At 39.7% G+C, this 14,897-nt stretch overlaps 1 protein-coding gene across 1 annotated transcript in view; it reads left to right on the top strand.

The window, feature by feature from the left end:
* Positions 1 to 14,897, top strand: part of SPATA16 (spermatogenesis associated 16) — a 148,681-nt gene that overhangs the window by 125,955 nt on the left and 7,829 nt on the right. Inside the window, exons 6-8 of the mRNA XM_031047077.2 lie at positions 6,358 to 6,505; positions 9,700 to 9,846; positions 10,085 to 10,197. Of these exons, the coding sequence (XP_030902937.2) occupies positions 6,358 to 6,505; positions 9,700 to 9,846; positions 10,085 to 10,197 (408 nt within the window). The remainder of the gene's footprint in view (positions 1 to 6,357; positions 6,506 to 9,699; positions 9,847 to 10,084; positions 10,198 to 14,897) is intronic.

The raw sequence follows: 14,897 nt of genomic DNA, 5'->3' as shown, positions 1-14,897 counted from the left end.
CAGAAAACCAGCCATTTTGTGCTGTTCTCAGGCCTTAATGTTCCCTCAAGTTACAAAGGTCCTTAAGAAGTTACACATTTATTATCCTCTTCCATTTTTGTATACTATCTTCTTTCTCTGGGGAGATGAAGCTACAGGCAGAAGTTTGTGTTCTCAGGATCATTGCTGGTTGTGTGGCTTTCCATCTGCACATCTGCTCTTGAAGAGCTACAAAGGACATCACACAAAAATAGATAAAGCCACTTTTCAGAAACAGCACTAGATACAGTCAATTTGTCTTCTACTAAATTAGCAGCTATTCAACCACATAAAGTAGCATGCTATTGCAATGACTTGGGCATGATTTTTCACTGCCCCTTTGAAAAGTGCTGTCCATTTTACAGGCTAACCACATCAGTCACCACGTCTGGCGGTCTGATTCATCTTTTCACATTGAAGTTTCCAAACTACATTGAGCTCATTTCTAGAAAGGCATGACATCTCCTTCAGTTATTTTCTGCATTTTAGTTGCCTTTTCTATTTTTTTTTCCTTTTTTTCTCTTTTGAGGCTAAAAGCCCTGAAACCCCCTACAACAAGTATCTCACCTTTCTCCCAGGGGTATTTCATTGCAAGGCTCAATCATTGCCTCTTAAGAACTTGCCTGCATCAACAGATGGATGCAGCATCCAGCTGTAGTCCAGTGGGTTCCAACTACATTCACGTAAGGCACTCAAGCGATGTTCAACCTTTAGCTCTGCCTGTCTGAGTTAAGATGACCCTCTGAGCCCAGGTTACCAAAACTATTCAGTTTATATACCCCTTTTGCACAAGAAAAAAACCCTGGTGTTTACACTGTGAACCACTGCTGACATAGTGGGAGCCATATGGAGCTGGCCCAACACCTACTGAGTACTTGTGATGGCAAAAGGCTTCTCCTAGCACTGGAAGGTCACTCCTGCTGCTCAGAGCAGTCCCAGTGAATTTTCTTTTGGGACTAGGGCATTCTCACCACAAAACTTCTCTTATCTTTAAGAAAGGGGTAATATTAATAAAACTGGTTAAAAGCTGTGGTTTTGGCCAATGGCTTCACTTAGAGGATAATTAGCCTGTTCACAGGGCCAGTTCTTTGATCATAGAAACATAGAACGGTTTGGATTGGAAGGAACCTTAAAGCTCATCCAGTTCCAAACCCCTGCCATGGGCAGGGGCACATTCCACTAGACCAGGTTGATACAAGCCCCATCCAACCTGGCCTTGAACACTGGCAGAGACAGGGCAGCCACAGCTTCTCTGTGTAAACTGTGCCAGTGCCTCACCGCTCTCACAGTAAAGAATTTCTTCCTAATATCTAACCTAAATCTACCCTCTTTCAGATTAAACCTACCGTCCCTTGTTCTATCACTACTTGCTCTTACAAAAAGTCCTTACCACATTGCCCCGTTGCAGATTTATGCCTGCCCTCTGTCTTGAAGCTAGAGCTCCTGCCTGGGATGGCAGCAAACTGTAATCTGAGCAGTAACAGGGACTCACCTTGCCAATGCTCTGGATCACCTTTGCAATGTAAATATAGCCTCTGTTTCATTGGTCTCAGAGTTGCTCCATCATAGCAAAGAAACACTGAAATCCTTCACATTTACCCCTGTGCTGAGATGAAAGGGTAATATTCTCAGTTTACGGCAAGTGACACAAGAGTTGATGACTCTTGCAGCACTCTCCATGCACATGAGTTTGTGAGATTAGGGCTTGTGGGTAGAGAGCTTCCCTGAACTAGAATTGCATTTCCACGTTTGTGCTCAGTTCCTGCTTTCCCACCAGCCAGCATCACAGGCAGGGAGTTTCAGGAGCAGCCTCCAGCTTTTCCGCACTCTGAGTATTTTGGCGGGTTTCTCTAATGAATAGCAATCTCTTTGGAAGGTTGTAAAAAATGGATTTCTTTTCTCCCAAAACATAAAGAGATTCTTAACAGGGTATCAAACAGGTCTTGAAGCCTAAGGTAACCCATTTGGAATACCTCTGCCTTTCAGAAGTCAGCAGAATGCACAGATCTATCATTGTGGTGCTCTGCAAATCCGCTTTCAAAATACACTGCATACAAAATAACTCACAGACTTAAATACGTTAATAACTTAAGAACCTAAATAAGCTGATATTTGATGTGACCTACATTAATGGGGAGGCATTACATGGCAGATAAGCAGGAAGTTCTCATCTATTGTATAATACATTATTTATTCATACCACAAACATACTGAGCAAAGGATATGCTCTCGAATTCTGGCTACTTATTTTTCCTCCAGAAAGAAAAAAAAATAATAAAAATTATGTAAGAAGATCATGCTGGTGAGAAGATATTCATATCACAACAAAACAGACTTAGTGGCAGAGCTGCCAGATACTTCCTTATGGTTGGAAAGATATAGAGAAAAGCACATAGGCTGCACCACTGTGCATCCACAATTCTAACTACCAGCCTAAGAGTGGAAGCCATTCATAGAAGAGGCTAATGGCTTTACCTTGACTCATATCATTGCATTAATAAAAATCATCTGTAAAAGCATCAATCCCTGGTGTACTGTAAATGAGACAGTGACTGAGTGTGCACTGCAGCTGCAAGATAAGGCACTAGAAAGACATCTAAATTTTTGGCTAATTCCAGATGTTAAGATAATTGGATTTTCCAAATTAAACTTTTCTGTAGTTAAAAAGGACTAAGGGTAAGGACTGTAGCAGGGAAAGCTACTGTCACTGTTATGAAGAATTTTTTGCTACAGGGCCATATCTCTTCTATGTCTCCTCTAAGCCCGCAAAATGGCAAGAGCTTCATAAAAATATTGAAGTAGTTATATCATTTGCCATCAGAAGTTGGCATGGGAAAGCTTTGTTTCTTGTGCATCTGCCTATTCATTTTATGGGCTCTTAACAGGATTTTAGTGGGTGGTGAAGGAACAGTATAAGGTTGTTCAGGCTAAAGCTTGTTTTATTGAAAGGTCTGTGAAATGTAACATTACTACATATGATAGAATGTAAGGGTATTGTAGGAGCAAGGTGCTCAGAGGACTATGTAGTGTTGGGTCAAATATATGTTTAAACACTTGCTCAAAACATTTTTTTTAAGAATATCTTTTGGCTTTTTAGTTGTCACGATAGCAATGTACATCCCTCAAACCTTGTGAATGCTTGTGTTTCATGAAGGAATTAGTTAGTATTTTAATAGAAGTGCTGACAATATAAATACTCCTTGAGACACTTTGTCTCCAGATGGTTTCTCTGAAGACTTTCTCTGATACCCCACACTTCCAAAACAGGGATATAAACCTCCTGACATAGCAAAGTATGAGTCAGTCCCATAACTACAAAAAGAAATCTTCCCTATCATCAGATTACTCTACAGCCTCTTCTTGAGCTACTTTCACATCTTTGCTGAAGCAATAGATTTTGTCCACTGCTGAGATAAACCACCAAATTCAGTGAACTCATGTCAGTCATACATACGTTATTGTATGTTGCTAGAGGATCTCTTTCTTATAGTTTAAGGTCATCTCAAGGATTTCAAGTTTTCTAGCTCTGCTGGAATTGAAGGCTGGGATGTAGCATCATGTGATGAGATGAGATAACATTGCAGAGCTCACTTGCAGGATATGACAAAAAAAATCATCTTTCTTTATCACCTTTATCAGTTTAGCAGCTACCCCCATACTCGTGAGTAGCCTGACACTTCTTTCACTCCAAGGCCAGAACAGCAACATCCTCCCTGCTGCATCTGAGAGGACGTTGCAGAAAGGACCCTTCAGATGAAAATAAACCAAAGCATGTGCAAATGGGGAAGAAAAAAACCCCACAGTTGTCCTGTCCTCTCTGCAGGAACTCTCTTGAAAGTCTGTCGGAGCCCTTGCAATCGTCTCCACAGTGTGACTATATCCTAATGCATGGTGTACAGCATGACAGATGATGTTCTGTAGGCATTCCTGTTTCCTGGACACATTGCCAGATATCCATCCACGCATAAGGACTTCAGTGCATAAAGGCTTAAGCAGAAAAATCCTTAGGGATTTCATCGTATAAAGTTTTCTCCTCCAAAGTTTTTATGGGCTTAAGTTTTATATCCTGAAAGACTTTACCCCATAAAAATCCAAGAGGATAATAAAACAAATAGCATCTATGTCCAGGGTCAGTAGCTTGGGGAAAAAAAATGCTCTTGGGTAATAATAATACCTTCAGTAGCAGTATTGACCAGAAACTACGGATCTATTCTTTTCCCCATTGGCTGACATTTTACCGTTATTGCCCTCTGCTGTGCAGAACAGCCATAGGTACATGGCAATGCAGAGATATTATAGCCATGACTTTGAACTGTTCTTGGGGATGATAAAGCCAAAAGAGAACTTTTCAGGCAGAATACAGAGCTTGTCTGGTCCAGATTAGGAAATGGCTGCCAATCTATAGAAAATAAGCAGAATGCCCAATATCTCACACAGAATAAGGCTGACCTAATTCTGTGCCTATATTTACATATGAAATTCAGTAAAACTTGAACAAGTAGACCTCTGTTTTTTTAAAAAATGTACCTTGGAAGGCTAGATTGGTATGATTGTTTTGCTACTGATCCTCTAAGGGCCCTAGATGACAAGATACTTAAACTCCATGGAAATACAAAATCCTAAAATCACTTTCCTATAAATCAGTGCAGCCTAGCAAGTATTCCTGCTGGGAGGAATGGGCACAGGATCCATTCATGGACCTCCAAGCTCTTGGCAGGAGGACACACTTGCTATTTTCTGGTCTGATATCTCCAGATCTTTGGCATTAACTGTGGATAACACGGCTGTGCTCATAGAAAATTGCAACTCTTTCTCACTGGGAGGGAAAGCTATTACTGCCCCAGGTGGTCATGATACTTTTGCACACAACTGAAGCTTTTTAATGTTCCAGAGCTACATGCAAGCCAGTCCAGACTGCTTCCATTCCAGTAAATGCAGGACAATGGGCTGACTAAATACTGTAATCTAAAAATATAAGCAAATCCCCAGTGACACCCTTGACATCCAGGTGGAGTATTCAGTGTAAGAGTACTCTGGATGCATGTACGACAGCCTATCCCAATATCTGCTTAAAACATTTCCATAGAATTTCTGCATATCCCATGCCAATAAACAGAATGGAAATAAAGTGGCATAGGGCCGTATTAGAGGACCTGTTGTCTAAAGCTATTAAAGAGAGGGCACAGGTATTTAACTAACTGGCACTCTCAGCCTTCCATTCTGGGTTGGTGGGAGCAGTCATCAGCTAAACATATGACTCACGGAGGCATGCTGTTTCTTAAATATTTTTATATAAGTGGAGGATAGACTGGAGAATAAATGGGAGGACTTGTCAATAAAACACCAAATTAGTCCCATAATGATACCTTCAGCGTATAAAGTGATCTTGGAGACTCATACATCCTGTTAGAAATACATATCTTTTCCTCTCATACCTTTCCGACCATCTCTATTAACTTTGTTAGTATTGTCACTATTAACCATGTTTATCCAATTGCTGAGATACCTTAATGAAGCCTTGCAGTTCTCCCAGTTTCCAGAAAGGACTGCCCATGTCAAGGAGACAAAATCTTTTTAGCAACAGATGCAGCTGAAGCAGCACTGAATGTAGTCTTAGCCAAACCCAACCCAGGAGGAGCTGCAGCTCAATCTCCCTTGCACTGATCAATAAGAATACTGAGCAAAACTGTTTCCAGGCTGGTAGCTCCTGGCAGTTCCAGCACCAGTTCATTGGGGTCCACTAAGTGTGAAATCCACCTCTGCATGAGCAGCACAATGCATCATCTGAGTAATTTTTAAGGGATGACAAGGTTCATAAGCTTTATGTTGCCCTCTGCACAGAAGTGAATTTTACTCAATGCAAATGGTGTTTAAATGCAATATTTTAAGACTAATATTCCATATAGGCAGAGTGTCGAATTCATGCGAACCCAAGGGGTAATATGAATGCTTAGTATTGTTTAACCAACTCCCAAGGACTGAATAAAACCCTCAGATGAAAGATGTGACCTTCAGAGGGCATGGAATCACTTCTTCTTTTCCTCTAAAAGATAATCTATCTAATACTTTTCTTTTCATTGAAGACATAGACTCGCTGCACTGAAAACTGTTTACAAATGTTCTTTCTCCATTAAATGGAATTTCTGAGTATAGATAGGCAAGTGTTTTCTGGAACTAATTTAAATCCTCATCAAATTAATATTCAAGACCAAAATGTGTTATCTTTGAATGACTGTGCAATTATTAAAGGGAAAATATAATCTGTGAAAGTTTGTTGGTTTTTTTTTTCTAACTAGCCACAAACAGACATGTAATATATAATTTTTATGCCTGTTTTAGGCTATGATTGAAGAAGCCATCACTAGAGAAACATCTTTTTCGGTTATGTACACACCACTTGGGACAGAAATCAAGGCTGATGAAAGAAACAGGTTAAAGACCAGGTTTGCTAAAAAGCACCCTGATTATGTGGAGCACATATATACAGGTAACAGCAGATTTCACATGTCCTTAAGCTTGAGTGGCTGACTTACCTAAAAGGAGTTTGAGAGAGTCTGTAGAGTGAGCTCCAGATATTCCTACACTTCTGGGAGGGGGGGAGGGAGAAGGGAAATAAATATCTAAAATTTGCTTTATGATTGCACATGATTTAGGTAATCAAATCTGTACTAGGCCAAGTACAGAATTTACACTGCAAATCCCATAAAGATGATTTTTGTCGATGAAGCCCCATGTTTGAATTGTTGAATTTCATTATTGTAACTAATACTTTGTTCAAACATAGATTTGCAGTGCATTGCAGTGACAGTGAGACCCAAGCTCATTCCCATCTCTGTGGGTTTCCATCTGTCACCAGTAGTCATCCCTGCAGCAGGGGCTTCACTTTCCAAGTTTATCCTCTGTTCTATGAGCACTAATAGACTGACTGACACTTTTAAGAGCATCTCAGCTGCAGGGATGGGAATAGATAGCCAGGTTTCCTTTAGCCTGTTGAAGACAAGTGGAATCAGAGTGAACAAGGCCTTTGCAGAGCCCTTTGTCATCTCCTGCCAGAGTGAACTCAAATAGCATCTCCTGGAGTAAACAGATGCTTAAATTCTGGTGACCACAGCCTTATTTCAGGAGTAACAGGCATGACCTTTTGGCAAAAGAGAGGCAGGGGATAAAAGGCATTTCTTACTACCATTAATGTCGTGACTTGTAGCATAGCTGACCCTCGTAATGTTTGACCTTGAGTTTGATTTACAAACATAAAGGAAAAAGTAAATGTCTCAGGTGAAATTCTGGGAATCCTGTATCTTCATCACACAAACTGAATGTGTAGCTCACCTCTCACTGCCACTTCCAGCAGGGTCACCCAAAGGGCTGAGGTGCTGCCTGCTCCCTGCAAGAGTTAGACCCAGGTCAGACAGCTCATTCTTGCAGCACTGCTGAGCCCCAGCACTCAGCAGATAAATAAGGCTTCCAAAAGGACACACATTGCTTCTTTGGGGAGGAAAAGGAAACCTATTTGTAAACCATAAATTGGAATTAGGAAACCAAATGTTTACCACAAAACTCTGCAAATATTGAACACAAGTAAACTCGTTTTGTTCATTTTTGTTTTGCTTTAAGGAAACCGGTGTAAAGCTAGATTGTGTCTTGCAAGCTGCAAACCACCCATGTACTGGATTTCTAGCAGTAGCTTTGGGGTTGTTCAAAGGGGGAAAATGAGGACTTACCTATGATGGTGATTGTAGAATCCCTGTCTACTCTTTACTTTCTAATATGATTATGTGGAGAATTTCCTGGGACAAAAGTATTGGCATTAAAAGGAGCATAAAATAAAATTCCCTGAATCTGATTTTAAAAAAGATAAATTCGTATTCCACATAACCCCTTCAATTTACTTGAGCATACTCAAGTAAAGAGTGAGACTTCCAAGAGCACATGAGCAGAATAGGTGTGCAAGTGCTGCGCTGAAACTGAGTTTGTGTTCATAAAGCAGTGAATGACTCTGAAAGTGTCATCAGCCATTTTCTCACTCCTCCCAGTAAGGAAAAGGAAGAAGTTAAAAAAAGGGGGAAGGTGTAAAAGATCTCAGTCCTATAGTACTTTATAATTATAACATATAGACAATTATAAAATAGATTGAATAGAGATAGATCTGCATTCAAATATGTTTGTTTACAAAAATCCATTGGTTAAAAGAATTTCTTCAGTTCTACATAAGTTTCTCTGACTGTAGGTTCTGAAGTTTCTAGGAATTAAGTGGGATAGAATACCAAGGAAAAAAAACAATATGGGTATCAGGGTTTTGAAAGTGCAGTGGTGTGAGATGTCTCACACAGATGGGAGCTCTCCCAAGCTCTGTCCCATAAACACAGCAGACACAGCTGCTTTTCTGAGATAACTCACAAGAGTGTTAGGTGAGGTCCACCAAAGCAGAAGGGTTACTCAACTTGTCTATTCATGTCTGACCTAAAATCACACTGCCCACCGAAAAGAAACATCAGAAAGCAACAAATTTGGCTCATTGTCGGTGTGGTACCACTGAGCATTCAACCTGCAGGTCTGGATCTCAAATAGCTGAAATTAGAAATATGAGCTAAACCCCATTTTAACAGTGGGTGTGAAATACCAGACTTCTCACGAACATGTTATTTTAAATAACCTTCCTATTCTGTAACAATTAGCTGTCCAATTTTAGTCCACGTTCTGCTAGAGTGTAAGGATTGAATTGATTTTGAAGTTTTCTGTATTGCCAAGGAGAAGGAGCAGACACACATTTAAATCCAAGTATACAATGCAGTTTGTTGCAAAATTGAGAATCCATTAAAAGCAGAATATGCTGCAAGGGAAATATCAGGTCCACTCACTTTGATTTATATAAGGGTAAGTTCAGAGAGCTCTGAGTGGGGTTCTCCATTTGTCACTCTGACCACGCAGCCTGGCATCTTAAAAGCAGAGCTCACTGAAAACAGAGCACTGCTTTGTGAAAAGTGACACTGACATTCAATCTAGGTTTATTTTTTGCAGGGCAAGACGGGGGAGGAAAGGACTGGTCTGGTTTCCTAAACAGAGGTGGCTTAAACAATTGGTCTGAGCATCTGTCCTTGTTGAGGTCAGGGCATACCAACTCAGCTAATACACAGGGGTTTTGGCAGCAGCGGTCACAAAGTCTGGACAAGCCACAGCACATGCTGTTACATACCAACTGAGTGGATCAGAAAGGATATGCAGGAAGCCTGGGATTACAGGGGTGGTGATGGTTAAATCACAAATCTGTAGGAAATAAAACCTCAAAAATTCAGGGAATAACAAAGCAGCCTCTTTTGCAATAGAAGATCACTATGTTTTGTTACTGAAGAGGTGAGTTATTAATGCTTTGGATTGTCAGCATTGAAAAATACATAAATGGAAAAGAGAAAATTTTATCTTATGCATCAGCAAAATTTAAGCTGTTGATGTTAAGCTGTTGATGCAAAAGGTTGCAAAGTCTGGAATTTCAAAACCCAGTTATATCTGGATAGGCTAGCTTAGTCACCTTTGTTTTGGAAAGCTTTTGGGACTACATTTCACTCTTTCTTAGACTTCCTTTCTTTTCCTGGGAGAAAAAAATTGTAAAAGAAAAAAAATGTAACTTCTGTTACAACTGAAAAGAAATGTGACAGTGGAAATCATTTTCATTTCCTATTCCAGATCCTCATGGATTTCACATCTTGCCACAGACATCTGAGTGGCTGTCTCAGCCTCCCAAGAAGTACTCACTGACTTTGGGTTTCAGAAACAAACATATTGGAAAAATCTTGGAAAGGTGGTCAAACAAAAAACTGCCAGTCTTTTCAGGTATGCCAACATGCTTAATAGCTGGGACAGCTCAGGGGAGACCTCCATGATCCTTGCTAAATGAGGGAGGGTGGGGGTTTCTCAAGACCCATTTCTCCATGCTGGCAGCCCCAACTATCCAGATATCTCTCCCCATACGCCTCTTTCCTCCTTCAGTTTCCCCATCTTCCTGCTAGATGATCTGTGGAAAATGTATATAGATAAACACAGTGTATGGTTTTGTGATTTCGTTTCCTAGACCGGAAAGCACCTTTCTGTCCTCTCACCAAAGAAGAAACAAAAAGATATTGGGATTGCACTGGGGAAAAGATCATGCCAGTAATAGATTTTATAAGAAGCACCAAATTAACTGTGAGTATAAAATTCCCTTTCTGGTGTATAGTGTGTATGGCAGCAGAAGCCTGTGCATGTGTGAATGATGTGTGCTTTATGGTGGACAATTCATTCTGCACATGCTCCTCCTGTGTCTAGAAATGCTCAGTGAATTGCATTAGGAACAGAGTTCAAATGAGGTTTAGATACTTTTAAAAAGTACCCCTAATTATTTGACAATGTACCCAGTTTATTTAAAATCACTTTGCATGCAATTTTCTCAAATCTTTATGGCCTATTATATTATATCCCTACTTCACATAACCACCAAAACAACTTGCTATATTTAATACCAGTAGTTTACTACATGTATCACCAGGATCTCCATCAAGAGTTAATAATTGCTACTTGAAACATTTCTAGTGCTTTAGATCCTGATCCCTATGTAGTGAAGTATGTGAAATAACCTTCAAATCTGCTACAACCATACTGAAGGTATATTAGTTAATTCTACTCCATACTTTCTGCAATAATGTACACAGCTTTTTAGCACCATGGCTTTTGATTAGCACAAAAGGTCAAAAATCAAATTTGCATGTAGACTAGACTGTTTTAATGCAACACTTAAATTATTCTCCTGAAAATAAGTGGAAAAAGCCTCTCCTCCCCTGACTGTAAATGCTAATGTTAACGCTTCTTCCCTAGCAATAACAGCTTTTTAGTTTTCTGTATGTTGAAGGGATCAGAGCCATTTCCTTGTATGGGGTGTCTTAGCAAATCACAGGTTTTATATTCTTAGGTTTTGATACCAGATAGGAGGTTGACAAAAACTGCTACTTAGCAACCCCTAGCAAGGAGGAAACATTAGCTAGATATTTGGGGAAGCTATATCTCCTTTACTTTTGGAGAGCAGCTGCTGAAACAGCAGTAAGTGCTTGAACTTACATGGTTAGTGGGAGGTAAAGGTGCTTAGTGCTTCACCAAAACGGGCTCTCATAAAGCATCTGTATCAGTGTGAGGCAGGTGGAGGAGGCTGAAAGCAGACACCCCCAAGGAAACACAGAGATACTTCTTTGCAGTTCTTTCCTGAAGCCATGTGCTGTCAGCTTCAGATGACCAAAAGCCCAATTTATTAATGTGCAGGCTAATGGAAATGGCATTTTATGAAAAGTGAAATACCCATCACTGCTGCGTGCATTGCATTTTGAATATTTCAGAAGCTTGAAGTGTAAACAGACAGTAGGTGGGTACTGGATACAGAATAAACCCCTGATCTTTCTGGAAGCCCCAGTAAAAATCAAATTTATATATCTATATACACAATGCTCTCTTTGGGTATAATATAGAGCTTTCAGAGGTGAGATTCCTCTATTGCAGTTAATCAGTCTTTGAAGAGTATCAGAAGAGAAAAAAAAAAAATTGAAAACTCAGTCTTTGGATTCCCCATAACAACTGTGATCTATAAATGAATTTGGAGGAGCTGGACCACATGGTACAAGCAGAGATACATGGTATCTGGTATCCAGGGTATAGGGAAAAGGAACTCATCCTGTTAGAGAATAGAATGGTATATTAGGATTGCTCAAGCCAGTCTCCACTAGCTGTATGAATTTACACTGCTCCTACACAATAATGTGTTCTACCAGGTCTAGACCTCACCTCATGCATTTAAATAGTCTTGCTGAAACAAAAGAAAGCTCCCAGAACCACTGAAGTCAGCAGCAAAGATGCCTTTTTTTTCAAAGAGGTCAGCACAACATTCCTGTGTTTCAGGCCAGGTCTATCCCAGTGCCACCTCCAGCAGCAGCAAGAATGTGATAACAGGTCTGAACCTCCATCCTAGAGATTTATAACTAGCACCTAAGGGGTCAGTATGGGAGTTTTAATGGAGAGGAGGAAAGATACAAAATAGAAGGAAGTATCACTGAGTTAGAAAAAACAGGTGCCAATTCCACATCCATTATCAGTGGAAACATATTCACTTTCCCTTCAGTTTTCATAACGTTGAATGATCAGGCAAGACAGAACCTCTGACCCAAAGAGCAAATGACAAAGCTAATTATGCCTGATAATACAGATAGGCATGGAGCCAGGACTGCTCTGCTGCTGGTGATTAAAATTGCTTTATAGGCCTGACAGAAATTTGGCTACTTTTGCTTCTTGAAAGTATTCCAACGCTTTTTTCAAGCTAGAAATATGATTCCATCATATATCCTTTACAGACAAACTAAATTAAAAACTTCTGCAAAAAAAAAAAAAAACTTCAGATACAGACTCCAACTTTACAACTTACTTTAAGAAGATAAAAGATTGTGTTTGTTTTTTAGTAGAAAAAAGCATTCGTTTCTGCCCTCTTCCTCATTTGTGGATGCAAACACACAATCCAAATACTTGTCCTTATCAGATTTCTTTTTGATGAAAACATCTCAGTGCTAAAGCAGAGCTTATTAAACCATGGCAACACTTAATATAAGTCAATTCTGCCACCTCAGTTTTGCAGCTACACAACCTAGAGTTAATTATATGATTTATACACACACCACTGTTTGCAAGATATGAAGTTAAAGGTTAAAAAAACAGCATTTTCTGTTGGCCCCTCTTTTTCATAAAGAACAGCCAGTCCCATTTACATCAAGGGGACATTTATATATTGTAAAGCAGGAAGCATTTGAGAATGAATGTCACAGTCTGGTCCCCTTGCAGCATCATCTGCTGCGGCTGAGGAACTGCCATAAACCTCATCTATCCAGAAATACATACCATGACACAAAGGTTATTTTATTTGCCTTAATTATATGTGTGTGTGTGTATATATATATATATATATATGTACTAGTCAGAACTTCAGCTACTCCTATTCAAGATTACCAGCACTGACAAGGGGTTATTCTATCCAGTGATTTCACTGGGGCAATTTCTGCTGCTTTATACACACCAAGTTTGCCTTTCTCCCAGTGCAGTCCCATGCACATGATGCTACTTAACAGGAGAAACAATTGCCAGAGGGGCTCACATTATAAAGGTGAACAAAACCTGCTGTATGATTCCCAGCATGATGCGTACATTTACAGATCTCACTGGTTTGATGTCTATTTTTTAAGTAGAGGGAAAGTGTTTACTACATACAGATTTCAGCATACACGTTTTTTGGAGGGTGCCAAAGTCATTAAAGAAATATTGTGATGGATTTTTTCTGCTTGTTACTGCAATACACCACAGAGCTGCTTGCAAGGCATAACTTTATTCAGATTTTGAGCTGAAAAATGCTAGTAAAGATTCTACAATAGAAAAGAACTACTGAGGGGCTTCTGCAAAATGATGTTCTTAAAGCTGATAGTAATACGTATAGGATATGACAGACCCTGCTTTAAATCCAGGCTGACCAGTCACTTGCTTCTTTTTTTCTTTACCACTCAAGCAAGTAAACTTTATTTATAAATAGAAGTGGCATAAAGGATTAATCCTTTCTTGAGCATAGAGAAAAGCAAAAAATGGGGGTATCATCCCAAACTTCTCAATACCTGAAAGGACAAAATTCACTCTTCTCACATGTCCTCCAGCTCCTTTTTGCAATGAAAGGCTGTCCTAGATATTGCTGGGTATTTAACAACAGCAGGTAAGCTCCATCCAGAACAGGCCGATCTGCTTTTTTGAGGTGCCTTTTCATCCAAAGGTCAGAGGAATGAAGATGTCTCAGGGCAGATCTTTGGGTATGAGGACCTTATTTCTGTCCTAGAAGGAAGATCTTCAAAGACACCTCTGGAGACAAATACCTTTTCATTTTCCCTTTTAAATTTAAAGGAAATTTGTTCAGCAAAAAGTCTGCTGGGAAAAACTCTCTTGAGAAGACCCCCACCTCAGCCAAGACCACCCATTATGAATAAAATCACCAAGAGAAAATCCATCAATTACTCATTTTTACTTTCTTCTTTAAATTCTCCTTGGAATACCAGACAATAAGGGTGAGACCCATCCAGAAAGCAACAGCAGTAATATGCTACTGCATTTCTAGCCAGTATGCAATTGTGACTCCATGAACTGCATTTGTTGTTTCCTATGCTGATTCCCCAAATGTGCATTTCTTCTCTTTGTTAAAGGAGCCAACTCTTTTCCACTGGAGTCTCCATTTAGGTTTTGTCTTTACTTAACCTTCGATGTGTCTACCTGAGGTGTTTTCATCTTCATCTAATTGCTTGACCACTTTATTGCGTTTGTTACTACAGCTTAGTAGCCCCTTGAATTCTGCTGTAGTTCATTTAATTCTCATCGCATGGTTCAGCATCCCGTGGAAATTTTTCTCTTGCCAGCAGCAGTTTTTTGCTTTCTCTTTCTGCATTTTTCACTGTCACTGAAACATCACCTCTGACAATGTTCAACTTCCTCTAATCCCTTAAAAAAACCCACTGTTGGTTACTTATTTATTTTCAACCTACTATAAACTTCCACAGAGTGCATGCTGGCGAAGGTGCCAAATTTGTTTCCCATATCTACATGGCATGCTCTCATATTTCTTCTGGAGAGTCAAGCAAAGAAAAAAATGTTTCATTTTGCCTTTCCTCTCTTAATCATTGAAGAAGCCCCCAACAGACACAGCATGATGGGAGAGGATTTTTACCTGCTTTCTTAGCTGATGACTCAATATACTCATTTCTTAGTGCTCACACAAAAAGCTTTTGGGCGGATTTCAAGAATAGCAGGGAAAAACCTTTTGCTGCATCTAAAATGTGAGATTATTTCAC

The sequence above is a fragment of the Melopsittacus undulatus genome, chromosome 6 (genome assembly GCF_012275295.1).
Source record: "Melopsittacus undulatus isolate bMelUnd1 chromosome 6, bMelUnd1.mat.Z, whole genome shotgun sequence".
In the NCBI taxonomy this organism is placed as follows: domain Eukaryota; kingdom Metazoa; phylum Chordata; class Aves; order Psittaciformes; family Psittaculidae; genus Melopsittacus; species Melopsittacus undulatus.
Note: the sequence above shows the minus strand (reverse complement) of the source record. Positions and strands in the feature narration are given on the sequence as shown.